Genomic DNA, 14642 nt, shown 5'->3' with positions numbered 1-14642 from the left:
GTCTCCTGTTTGTCTCTGGTTCTAATCTAACTATAATTAGTCTCCTGTTTGTCTCTGGTTCTAATCTAACTATAATTAGTCTACTGTTTGTATTTGATTCTAATCCAACTTTTTTATTTTCCTAAATTCTGAATTTAGTATACATGATTGTTTTCCACAATATATCTGTATTTAATGTATATGCTTGAAGATATAATATTTTATTTACTACATTAACAACTACAAACTTATTTATGTAAACAGTATACTATATTATATATCTATGCATGCAGGGTACACTTAACTTACAAATTTATCAATTTATGAAATTACTGTATGTTTTACTTAATATTTCAGCGTTCAATCCAAATCAAACCAATGTAAACTTTTAACATTTAAATCTTATATGATTTCAATATTAACTCCTTTTATGAAAAAGCGATCACTAGAAGAACAGTGCCCAAATTTAATGAATTTGAGCCGCGTCTTAAATCCGCCAAAAACCGGTTTCAATTGAGCACCGGCTTAAATCTTGAAGCAATAAATATGATTTTAAGTGAAACAAACCATATTTAAGCCGCCGCTTAAATTTAAGCTGAGGCTCAAATTATTTAAATTTGGCCTGAGAAAAGTTTTTAATTTCTAATAGATAAATTTGCTTTTCTCATCCGTGTGCGTAGAATTAAAGCTAGAGGAGCTACGAGATTACAAAGTCCTACCAGTAATGTCGCATTTTGACGTTCTTCTTCTTTGTCTAGTTGAGTGTAAAGCTCTATATGTGTAATTTGGCCACCCTTCTTAAGTTAATGAACTTTATTTTTATAACAAAGGGAAATCCTACAAATTTTTAACAAAAAAAAAAGATAGATCGAATAGATAAAGGGATATACGCGCCCCCGCCATAGTTATCGCTATTATTGTTCATGTGAATAAAAAATGTGATATAATATACACATTATGATATGACAGGGAAACTTTAATTTTCAACGCATATTTGGGAAACCATGAAACTATTCAAATAATAAAAACTTAAAGCGATGCAATTAACTTTTTTCAGATTTGAATAAAAATGAAAAAGAAAGATTTAATCAATCTTTCATTTTTGCTCCAGTTTGTGAAAGTTAGTTTTCAATTCTCCAATACAAGGTTTAGAGTTGGTAAGTGTCTGCGGAAAATACAAGGTTTAGAGTTGGTAAGTTCCTGTGAAAAATACAAGGTTTAGAGTTGGTAAGTTCCTGTGGTAATACAAGGTTTAGAGTTGGTAAGTTCCCGTGGAAAATACAAGGTTTAGAGTTGGTAAGTGTCTGTGAAAAAAATACAAGGTTTAGAGTTAGTAAGTTCCTGTGGAAAATACAAGGTTTAGAGTTGGTAAGTTCCCGTGGAAAATACAAGGTTTAGAGTTGGTAAGTGTCTGTGGAAAATACAAGGTTTAGAGTTGGTAAGTTCCTGTGGAAAATACAAGGTTTAGAGTTGGTAAGTTCCCGTGGAAAATACAAGGTTTAGAGTTGGTAAGTTCCCGTGGAAAATACAAGGTTTAGAGTTGGTAAGTTCCCGTGGAAAAGCCAAAAAATGTTTTTGTTTCAATTTAAATTAAAGATTTTCTGGGTCCTCGTTTTCTAGATCTGGAGAGGGTCATAATTTTATGAGTTGTTTAGACATTTTCGAGTTTTCTTTGAAAGCTTTTTAATGGAACGTAGAGGTAATTTTAAGTGACCTTTTCCGATTCACAACGTTACCATTCAAATCTTAGTCTGAGAAAAACGACGTCTTTTAATCTAAAATTTCATTATTTTCAATTGCACGACAAAATGTTTCTTTTTGTTGTTTAAATAAAGGTTCAAAGGAATCGGACATGCCTTTCGATAAATTCAAGTAGAAAAATAGAAAATTGTTTGATTTTATTGCATTATGCTAAAATTTTAATCTTGCACAAAAGAAATAAGACCAAAACAAAAAATGAAAACCTTTGGAAGACGATATCTGGCCTCCGGAGAAGGGTTCCACATCAAGCTACGCGGCAAGGCTCATATAGTTATCTTGCGTGACCATAAACAATCTTATAGAGTTTCCCTTAGCATAATTGTAAATATATATACTTACATAAATTACATCTGAGTCTTATTAGGGTCCGTCCTCAGGGCCTCTTTAATGGTGACCCCGACGTGATAGACCAATATAAAGGCCATGAGGACGGACTCTAAAAAGATTTAGATATAACTTATTCCGGTATTTATATATATATATTTACGCGAAGGGAAACTCTATCAGATTGTTTATATAACACAAGAGATAACTATATGAGCCTTGCCGCGTAGCTTGATGTGGAATCCTTCTACGAAGGCCAGGTATCGTCTTCCTAAAACCTTTGATTAAATGGAATTTTTAAAGGTAGCATTTAATTTCTGGAAACCCGATATAAGCCTGTAACTTTTCTGTCAACCGAGTCGTTTTTGTTAAAACTGTTAGTTGTGATTTCAAATGAGGAATTTTAATTACAATTTAATCTTTTAATAAATTCTGTTTGAACATTTATTCCTTGATGTAGATACTTCATTAGTATTTTAACAACAAGTTAATTAATTAACATTTTGGTTAATTTGCCTCAACCCTATTCCAGCTGAGGGGGGGGGGGGGTGTCACTGATGTTTTTTGAAGATCATTTTAGGCTCAAATCAGGCCTTTATTATTAGTCCTCATGCATACTGCCTGAATGCCTTATTTTATCTTTTCAAGTCTAAATCTGTATTTAGACCTACTTCCAGTCAATGGACTTCGATTTTTGTAGCTCTTAGGAAAATCTTGAACAAAAAAAAAGATTTCACAATTTTTTCGTAGACATTTTGTATAGATTTCTTTAAAGAGAATGGACACATTTTCAATTTTTCTTGAATATACATTTAGTTTTGAAAAATTTTGCAAATATTTTTGCATATTTAAGTTCGCTATCTCAAGGGCTGTTCAAAAACGTATAATTTTAGGGATAATTATAGTTTGAGGCTGCAGGTATGAGTTCATTTATATTGTTTTTAAGGAGTTGTTATTAGCCAAGAAAACTGGAATTCCACAGTCCCAAGAGCAGTAGCTATCTCAGCAGAAATTATAAACAAGGTGGAGCAAAAATATAAAAAATATCATTTATTCAATTTTTGGAAATTTATCACACATAATATTTTCCGTTGTAGAGTGACTTTTTCACTCTGCTATTAAATTTCGATTTTCATACCTAACATTTCTCGTTTTAGGTTGAAAAAGTTACTTTATCACCCTACAACAGGATGATAAAGTAACTTTATTGACCTGCTATGAAATAAGTTAAATAAAATTGAATAAAACGTTTTTGCTGTGATTTTTTTTCTAGTTTGTTTTCGATAAAAATAAGAATATTTTGACACCTCACGATGTTCGGTGTGAAAATCGTTTCATTTTGATTTTTACACTCGTACATAATAATTATTTTTACACTCGTACATAATAATTATTTTTACACTCGTACATAATAATTATGTTTAATACTGGTGCATAATAATTATTTTTAATACTTGTACATAATAATTATTTTTACACTCGTACATAATAATTATGTTTAATACTGGTACATAATAATTATTTTTAATACTGGTACATAATAATTATTTTTAATACTTGTACATAATAATTATTTTTAATACTTGTACATAATAATTATTTCTAATACTCGTACAAAATCATTATTTTTATACTCGTACATGATAATTATTTCTAATACTCGTAAATAATAATTATTTCTAATACTCGCACAAAGATCAAGAATATCTGATCGTAATATTAAAGGACTTTCCAGTCTCCATAATCTATTTTTAAAAATTTTTGAAGTTATCCTTTTTTTCAATATATATAGAAAATGAAAATTTTCAGTTGCGTTTCTTTAAATTTAAAAGGAATTAAATGAAAACAAATCGAGAAAATCTTTTCAGACCGGAAAACGACGATATCTTCCTGATAAATAATCAGATAAATGGCTTTAAAAAACCGTGGTTACAGTATACAGTATAATTTTTTGTATTATTTTCGTCGTCGTTATAAAACAAATTTAAAAACCAGAGTTTAATCAGTCTCTCCCTTTAAAATTACGCCGACAATTTATTTATAATTAAATTATTGGCAACTCATTACAATACGTTCATATACTTCAATATAATTTAATATGTAGTAAAATATTACGCAAAATGTATGAAAATACTTTGATATGATCCGAAAAATAAGCAAACATAACTTAAAAATCATTTTAGAGATGATTTTTTGTAAATGTCTGGATGCTCTGTAAATGAACAAGGAAAAATTTCATTTGAAAAAAGAATGAAAACAAGAATGTATTTAAAAACAAGATGTACACCTTTTGGCCCAAACATACTTTATTTGGATTGTACTTTCTGATTTTATGTTTTCTTCTCTTTCCCTTAAATCATTAATTCGTTCATTTCCCCAGAACAGATGTTCTCCGAATAAAACCGGAGGATAAAGGGACTGTTCCCAAATTTGTAAATTATACATTTGACCGTATAAATGTCAAACGAGTTTGTTTGACATAGTGAATACAATGAAGAACGAGAACAATTTAGAATTGAATAAATCTAAAAGTAACAAACTAAATGGACCGTAAACGAACTAAATGGACCATAAAGAAACTAAATGGACCGTAAACGAACTAAAATGACCATAAACAAACTGAATGGACCATAAACGAACTAAATGGACCGTAAGCGAATTAAATGGACCGTAAACGAACAAAATGGACCGTAAGCAAACTTTTAACGAATGAATGTGCCCATCTCTATAATTTTACCCTTGAAATAAAACCTTGCACGAAAGTTTTAAAAAAAACATTTTTTGTTCTCTGACTTGATTATCTTTGGTAGGGAACAATAATTCATACTGTACACATGTTAAACAAGCAGAGACAATATATTTTAGAAAATATAAATGTTGGGAATCCACTAAACAAAATATTAGGTTTAAAATAAAAATAAAAATTACAAGATAAAGTAAAACTGCTCGCTGGGTTTTAATTTAATACTAAAACCAGTTCAAGGGAAGTGTTTACATGTTCTTTACGAAAACAGAAACCATATCTTGTCATATCAACTTTGATATTTTTTTTTAACTCACAAACACAAAGTAAAAACATTGATTGGGTAAATAATTATTGATAAATTTTCCTCACAATAATTACAATATAAATGACAATATTAATAACGTTTTTCAGAAAATTTGTCTAGCATTGGATTGGCCCGCCATTTACATTTTTTTCCGACTTTTACTCTTGCCCGACATTTACATTTTCTGACATTTACAATTACATGACATTTACACTTTCTGACATTTACGTTTTCTGACATTTACATTTTCATGAAATTAACTTTGGACCAAAATCCACCTTTTCCCCGACATTTACATTTGTCCATAATTACTATTTGCCCGCCATTTACATTTTTCCGTAATTACCATTTACCCGACATTTACATTAATCCATAGTTACTATTTGCCCGCCATTTACATCTGTCCATAATTACCATTTGCCCAACATTTTGATTTTTCCATAATTAGTTTTTGCCCGACATTTACGTCCATAATAACCATTTGCCCGATATCTAAATTTTCCCATAATTACCATTTGCACGACATTTTTATTTGTCCATAACTACCGGTTGCCCGAGATTTACATTTTACTATTTGCCCGACATTTACATTTGACCATAACTTATAATTACCATTTGCACGACATTTTTATTTGTCCATAACTACCGGTTGCCCGAGATTTACATTTTACCATTTGCCCGACATTTACATTTTTCCATAGTTACTATTTGCCCGACATTTACATTTGACCATAACTACCATTTTCCCGACATTTACGCCCTTAATAACCATTTACCCGACATTTACATTTGTCCATAATTAGTATTTGCCCAACATTTACATTGGCCTATAGTTACCATTTAGCCAACATTATCATTTATCCATAACTACCAGTTGCCCGAGATTTACATTTGTCCATAATTACCATTTGCCCGACATTTACATTTTTCCATAGTTACTATTTGCCCGACATTTACATTTGCCCATAATTACCATTGGCCTGACATTTACATTTGTCCATAAATTACCATTTGGCCGACATTTACATTTGTCCATTATTTAGGCGGAAAACCTTTTGGAAGATTCTAGCATTGAGGTTTTCCCAATATACTCTGATAAAAACTCATTCAAGGAAAACTACCTTCTTTTTACACAAATCATAAAAAGTTTTGAACGTTTGATACTAAAAATATCATGTGAAATAAAAGTCTTACTTTTTGTAAAGAGATCTTTGAAGAAAAAAAATCTTATCATTTCGTATTTAATTTTTGGATTTCATTTGGATCACTTCAAAACAATTTTAATTTTATAACATTTTCTAAATTTTTGAATAATCATTAAAACAATTTTTAAAAAAAATCATTTGTCAAAACTTCATTAATTGTCTTTTAAATCTGTTTATTGCAAATATAGCTCTATTAAATCAGATATTTTTGAGAACATTTTTCTGAGAATTTTTTAATATTATTGCAAACAAAGAGTTTGAAAAATAGTTGATTCGAGCAGTTTGTAAAGGAATAAAATCAGGATTTCAGGCCGTGGTAAGTAGCTTATTAATTATCCAAAATATTAAAAAGACGACTCATTAAATTTTAAGTTTAGAAGGTTGAAAGGAATTGAGTTTTTGCCACAAACTTAAATTTTCTTATCCCTATATCTCTGCAACCGGATGGTGTAAACCTTTGATCTTCAAACATCGGGTTGCAAAGAAATAAGGTCAGAAAAGTTTGAGTTTGTGGCCAAAACTCAGTTTTTTTGTTCTTTTTTTTCCTAAAAATAGTTTCTAATTCGTAAACTCAATAACTGTTCATGTAAAAAGGTCAAGAAAACCAAGGTTGTCAGAAAAAAACAAGGAATTATGTTCATACTACGTCTGATCCTCTCTAAAGTATTATCAGATATCATATATGAATAACCTTATGCTTTCACTACTACAATCTCCGATGTTAAAAAAGTGTATGCCGCTTTATATAGATAAAGCTTGAGTTGACTTTAAATTTATGGAGATTCGGGTTTCTATGATAAAAAATGCTAATTTATGTTTAGAACCATTAAGAATGCTAACACTATAACGAATGCTAATTCTATTATAAAGAATGCTAATTTTGGGATTAAGAATGCTAATTCTATGATCAAACATGCTAATTCTATGATAAAAAATGCCAATTCTATGATAAAGAATGCTAATTCTATGATAAAAAATGCCAATTCTATGATAAGGAATGCTAAAACTATGATAAAGAATGGTAATTTATGTTTAAGAACCATTTAGAATGCTAACACTACAATGAATGCTAAAGAACGCTATTTTTGTGATAAAGAATGCTAATTCTATAATAAAAAAATATTTTGGACTTTGAGACCTCGTAGCCCCTCTAGTCTTTATGCACGTATTAGTGGGAGTTGCGACTAAAGCAAATGTATCCGTTACATTTAAAACCTTATATTTATTAATGTTGTTTGGAAAAAGTAGCAAAAAGCTAATTCAATACTTTAAAATACATCTTTTGAAAGTTTCAAAACTATTCTTTATTTACCCTTTGACAAGGGTTTGCATAAACTATCAATAAATATATTTACATTTTGCTTACATCATTTTTATTTCAAATATTCATATTTTGAGTTAACATTGACGGTAATGGTTTCTATTCATTTTTTTTTTTGGAAAATTTTATTGACCATTTTTGATTAAAAAAATGTAAGAAAGATTGTATTGTATTCTTGAGTAGGGAGGAGGGCCAAGCCTGTGCAAATGCTGTTTACAATAAAACTTATACCTCTTTAGGCATAGCACAGTGATCTTGCCAGGGTATATTTGTTGCATAAAACATGCTGGGTCGACTCAACTCTGGGTAGTTCAGACTAGACAGTACGACTGAATGCAAATAGAGTATATGTTGTAAGGGATCGGTTGGGCTCGAATCAGGAAACTTTTAGAGTCGGGTCAGCGTTAGCAAGCATTTTTTAATAAACATTATTTTTTTAAAGATTGGTCCCTCGGACCATTTGTCCAGTATCCATGTCCAAAGCATCTGCAGTGGATTAGATATACCCTTTCTGGATACTCAGGTACAAATTAAAGGGACAGTAAGCGTAATTTCAAGTGACTCTCCATGCAAAGATGGCAATGTCCAATTCACAACGGTAACCTGAAGAGTTTTGTCTTATCTAGTATGAATGAGACATCAATGTTCATAATTTTGAAAACTGATTATTTTCAACTGTGGGTTTTCTACAACAGTAACTTGGGCAATGCGCATTTCTACTTCAGGAAAACGGCTATATCTTCCCTATTATTGATCAAATTTCAAGTGTACCGTTGTGAATCGGGCATTTTCATATTTGCATAGAGGGTCACTAGAAGTTACGCTTACATTCCCTTTAAGATCTTTTTTTCTGTAGATATGTGTGTTTATTAATTGTAACGACTCAGAGGTTGAACTTTTTAGTTGAAATATCGCTAAACTAATTCAGACTTCAGAGACTCATCGTAAGTTCGGAACCTCACGGGCAGCCGTAGTACATTTGAATTTCCGAGACAGGTCAACCTTTCCGGTCCCAGTTTGTACTGTATCGCCCGGACATTTGGTTAAAGGAACTCAATAGGACTAGCCGGTGCAACAAGGTTGACGCGGTCTGACTTCGGGTTGAATTTACTTTTACTAAAGGGTAAGAGGGGATTGATAATTTAAATCTGTGAAAAAGAATCCAAATCATAATTAATTTGAAATTCGTGTTATTTAAATTGAAATTATTATTAACTTGGAACTCATCCAGATCTTCAATAGGTCAAACCCGTGAAATATAAATTGATCTAGAAATTATTGACCACAGAAAATATTTGACTTATGGTTTAAAATAATAACAATATTTTTTTAATTCTTAAACATCAAACCCCATAATCCAATTGTAAAATTATGGGAGTATGTATAATGTATGTTTTGTGTTTGGTGTTATTGCTCTTTTATTTCTGCAGTATTATCCTGGACTGAATGCAAATATAAATGATATGTATGTATTATTATATAAATATACAATTAGATGAACAAATATGAAATCATAAAAAATGCTGATGTTAAGGAGCTGTCAAAGACTTTTCAATGATCCCCTTGCATTTAAGTTCTACAATGATAACCAATAATCTATGAAATAAAGCTCTTTGCTTATATATATATATCTATGGCTGGCCGAACGGGTGAACCAAACGTGCTGAAATTCTTTGCATCCCGGAAATAACAAAGGCTAAAAAAATTCCAACATTTATTCTATTTCTTTAAAATTCCACGGTCTACGCTGGGGACTTCAGCTAGTGATACCTCTATATAAATATATAACAAGTTGACAATTTACGATACTTTTTCTATCTGAAACTATTGAAATTGAAAAATGTCAACTTATTTTAGTTGTTTTATCTGAATCGATTGAAAGTTTTTTTTCTATCATTGAAACCATACTGACAATTAAAAATTTACAGGGTCGCTCCAAAGTTATATTCACAAATAACGAACAATTTATAAAAAGTAGAAAACTTATTTCCTGCTATACAGTTTATTTTATAAGTATTGAGATAAAAAAATAGTTGAAGTAACAAAAAAGCATATTAATAATCTAATTCAATTTAATTCAACAGAGTGGTAACCTACAGTCTAGTTCCAATCTTTTCCTGAAAATACATCCACAATTTAAACATATTAATAAGGTAAGATTTTATGTAAATGTCAAAATGTTTTAAAGAAACTAAGTTTTTGCCACAAACTCAAATGTTCTTATCACAATATCTTTGGAACTTGAAGGTGTAAACCTTCAATATTTCAAACTTAAAAAATTTGATCAAACAGAATTCATAGTTTAAGATATCTAAGGTTTATGACATTGGGTTGTAAAGATATGGGAATTAGAAAATCAGAGTTTATGACAAAGACTCAATTCCTTTTAACGTCATATATTCTTGTCTTGGATGTGTAAAAGTTATACCGGTAAAGCCACATGACTCAAAACGTGCCATCTTCTTGTCACGGACATGGACTATTGTCATGCCATAACTTATAACGTACCATCTTCTTGGAACGGACAGCGTAGTATCCGTGACAAAATACGATTAAAAACGTGCTAAACTGTTTACATATTGTGACACTAATCATACAATTACAACACGGACTCACAAGGAACAATATAATCTTATGTAAAAAAGTAAAAAAAGTAAAAAAAGTAAAAAAGTAAAAAGAGTAAAAAAAGTAAAAAAAAGGAAAAAAGTAAAAAAGTAAGAAAGTTTCTTTAACCCACTTCTGTCATTATAAAACTCTGCATACATCTTGAGAAATACTATAGTTGGATAGCAGACAACATTTTCATAATATGTTGTTTGTAAAAAAAACAATCAACTATATGCGCTTAGATATTTTGTTGAGAGCGTTGCATCAAAGAATAAATATTATCATCTACAAACATTTTCAAACTCTTATTTTTATCAATTTAAAAAGACTTAAAACATGTTATTTAGCTAATATTGCAACCCCATAGATCAAGCTAATATAATTATTTTGTCTTATATCTAGTTAGTTAGTTTTGCGAAGGAATGAACATTGACTATTATCTAGAAACTGTATAGTTTTTACACTAAAAATATTACTACTCACTTGACGCATTTAAGTGAAATTTTACCACATTTAATTTTATTTGAAGTATTTTATGTTTCCAAACACATTTAACTTGTTTTCTTATGACCTGTTTATAAAAAATCTAAAAATAAGGTTTTTTTCTCATTCATGTGAAATAAAAAATAAAAAAGTCGTACCGTCCATGATTATAGGGGTGGGCAAAGTTCGGTTAACGAAACGGAGGTTTTCGAAAAATAACGTAAGAGTCTGTTCACGTACGGCAAAAACTGTTTAAATCGTTGACGAAACGGATAAGCCGTTTTTGAAACAAAATAACGGTTACAAATGTTAACTATAAAGCTAAAAACGTTAAATTTCGTTATTTTTTGATGAAAATTGCATGCAGTTTTTTATTTTAAAAATTTAAGGCGTTTTGATGTTTTTAAATGTTTATAAACCGTTAAAGAATTTTTTCACCGTTAACGCCGTTATTACTGTAATATACCGTTAACGGCTGTGCCATTAACGATTTTTTAACCTTTAACGAAATTTGTTCACCGTTAATGCCTTTATTTTATTTTTTTAATTCTATTTTTTTATTTTTTATTTTTATCAATTTTAATGGTTATTATATCGTTAGAACTGACGAGGGTTAACCCAGACCGAAATATATTTTCAATAAATGTGGAACTAACATCTACTGTTTTAAACTACAGAGGTTTGGTCCATCATCATCACCGAATTTTAAAGTTAATGCCTTTAATACTGTAATACATGGTTTACATCTGTGCCGTTGACAATTTTTTTGCGCCATTCATTTTGTAATAACGGTACCATTAATGGCTAGAGCCAATAACGATTGTTGAAAAATTTCCGTTAACGCCGTCAATAAAATTTAGATCGTTAACTAACAGTAATTTAATAAAAAAACGGAAAATGCCGTAAACGGAACAAACATTCCGTTCTTACCTTTAAAATTAACGGCTAACTGAAGTTTTATTTTTTAATGGTTGGAACTAACCGTTAACAAAACAGCTAGAAAAAGTTGGACCGGGCCCAGTCCTAATGAATACCATATCCAATTTATTTCTTCCTCATGTTTAATTCAGAATGCAGCCAAATTTCTATTACAATTGTTGGCTTGAATGCCATGACGCAACAATGAAATGTAAAAACAAAGGAATATTTAAAATTGCCCTCCATTTTTGGAAATCATCTTTTGGAAATGCCAAGAATAATACTATTATTGACAGTTTTGCGTTGGCTACAATGAAAATCATGCATTATTAGGCATAAAAGGGCACAGTTTCTTTAGATTGAATAAATGATATCTCTTCACTAATTTCTTAATTAAGGCTGTGCATGATTTTGTTCTGAATGCCAACTGGACTCATGCCGTTATACTTTACGATTCTAATATTCCTGCAGTACTAGATCTTCAGGTAAACAATCTATATACAGTTAAATCCTTAATACTTACTGTTTCCGCATATTTATGGCTATTTATTTATTTTCGCAAGTAGTGAGATTTACGTAAAATAGTATAAAAAAATTGCCAAGACAACATTTGATAAATTGTTTCGATGTATGGCTCATTTAGGGTTTAACTGTATATCAAGTTGTAATCTCTTCTTGACTGTATGTTTCTTTGTCCGATCATACATCATAAACCCCTGGACCGATTTGCCTCAAACTAGGATTGAGGAACTCAGGAGATCAATAGGAATGTTCTTAGCTTTGTTTTGAGATTTTAAATTAGGTTGGTAGACTTTTAGAGGGAAAAAATAGTTAAACTCGTAATTTACGATATACGGTGGGACTAACACTTACAACCCTGGGCAACGCTGGGTCCCTAAGCTAGTACTAAATAGATAACATTCTTACTGGTTACTCCTCCAAACCAGTTAATTTTAGGATTGTCGTTGATTAACGTCACGGATAAGCCAGTCAGGCAAATGCTAAATTAACCCTATCTCTGCTGGGGTACTCGAAAACCAGGATACCCGGGGGGGGGGGGGTAAATTAAATTATACCGATATTTAACAACACTTTTCCCACTCATAGACCCAAAAATGTCTGTCTGGGATATAGTTGGGCAAAATAAAAGCAATGAACAGTTTTTGAGTTATGTCTGAAGGGTTCTCATACGGGTTAAATTCACAATTGTTGCTTGAAAGATAGTTTCTGCCGGCTCTTGGTTAAATTAGATAATTCCGAGAGTTAGAATTTTTTTATTATTATTGAAATACGTATAATGTCACATTTTTAGTTATCAAATCATTGATTTTCTATACTTCATCATTTAATTTTGCAAAACTTTAGCGACTAGAAGTTTTGGTTTATACTTTATATTTCAAATTCACAATGGCTTGATGCTAAATTGAATAATAAACAATTGCTTTGAAGAATGTGTCAATAAAATATGTTCAACTAAGAGATCTAAGGAGCTGAATTTAGAAAACGATTTACTCTTTAATAAGCTTTTATATTTTATTCACTTTGTTTTCCTAATAAAAATAAATAAATATGACAAATTATACATTTTTGGACAGTTCTTGAATAAGCTAATTCAAATTTACCAAAAAATGGGCGCAAATAAGCAAAATAAGTTTATCTGATAAATACATATCACATTTTATTTGAAATAAAGGGACTATGAGCTGTAAACGTAATTTCAAGTGACACTCCATTTAAATTAAAGAAAGTCATGTACGATTAACAACGGTATCCTTGAAACTGAGATAAAATTGTCAGAATTCAATAAATATTCGGTCGAATGTTCACATCAGTAGATGTTTATACAGTTACAGTTGTGAATCTAACATGTCCCTCTTTCTAAATGGAGGATCACTCAAGATTACCTGTGCAGTCCCTTTAAAATTAAATGGGCAATTTTTTAGATTAAAATTAGGAAAAAATTTACACATTTTCCAGGGGTAAAAAGATAAAATTTAAATTAGAAAAGGCATCAAATGTTTTTAAAGATTGCAATTTTTTTACATTATTTTCTCACCAATTGATTTTTTACATTATTTTCTCACCAATTGATTTTTTACATTATTTTCTCACCAATTGATTTTTTACATTATTTTCTCACCAATTGATTTTTTACATTATTTTCTCACCAATTGATTTTTTACATTATTTTCTCACCAATTGATTTTTTACATTATTTTCTCACCAATTGATTTTTTACATTATTTTCTCACCAATTGATTTTTTACATTATTTTCTCACCAATTGATTTTTTACATTATTTTCTCACCAATTGATTTTTTACATTATTTTCTCACCAATTGATTTTTTACATTATTTTCTCACCAATTGATTTTTTACATTATTTTCTCACCAATTGATTTTTTACATTATTTTCTCACCAATTGATTTTTTACATTATTTTCTCACTAATTGATTTTTTCAGAACCAGCTAACTGATTCAGAACTGAACATTCTTTCCTACAAAATTGATGGTATTTTAAATTAAAAATAATTTTCTGAAAAATTACTTTTTTTTTCTCTTCAGAGAATTTTCTATAAATTTTTCTAATTTCAAAATGTTAGTTGCAATTTGTTGATGAAGATTTTTTTTCAATTGAGGAGATGATTTCAGCGCACTTCTACATTCAGTCAGAAGAAACAATATGGTCAATTTCTTGATCGGATTTTCACCAACAATAATTCCACAGTTCTTTAAACAATGCAGGTATCGTTTTTGTAAAAAAAATGGCACAAGAACGCCTGAACCAAATCGGACGTCGAAACTTTTGTGTGATCTCGGTATCCACACAATGACAATATTTAAAGGAATTAATTTTCATATTTTTATTCAAATACAAAGCATGAGATAATACAAATAAAAAAATCACAATTTTACTATGTAGTTTGGACCCGCCTAACCAGAGTAGGTTGTTTTTATTGGTTGGCCCATAACCACATTCAATGCAGATAACT

General features: G+C 30.1%; 1 protein-coding gene across 1 annotated transcript in view; it reads left to right on the top strand.

The window, feature by feature from the left end:
- Positions 1 to 1040: 1040 nt before the first annotated feature.
- The window catches only part of LOC111716103 (glutamate receptor ionotropic, kainate 3), a gene marked incomplete at its 3' end in the record, with an annotated part of 16068 nt that continues 2466 nt past the window's right edge, over positions 1041 to 14642 (top strand). The window contains 9 exon segments of the mRNA XM_023491520.1: positions 1041 to 1136; positions 3011 to 3087; positions 6158 to 6226; positions 6588 to 6635; positions 8083 to 8163; positions 9725 to 9793; positions 12047 to 12133; positions 14113 to 14161; positions 14289 to 14394. Of these exon segments, the coding sequence (XP_023347288.1) occupies positions 1049 to 1136; positions 3011 to 3087; positions 6158 to 6226; positions 6588 to 6635; positions 8083 to 8163; positions 9725 to 9793; positions 12047 to 12133; positions 14113 to 14161; positions 14289 to 14394 (674 nt within the window).

Source organism: Eurytemora carolleeae, unplaced genomic scaffold (assembly GCF_000591075.1).
Source record: "Eurytemora carolleeae unplaced genomic scaffold, Eaff_2.0 scaffold1203, whole genome shotgun sequence".
Taxonomy (NCBI): Eukaryota; Metazoa; Arthropoda; class Copepoda; order Calanoida; family Temoridae; genus Eurytemora; species Eurytemora carolleeae.
The sequence above is the reverse complement of the archived record's forward strand: the minus strand, read 5'-3'. Positions and strand labels throughout refer to the sequence as shown.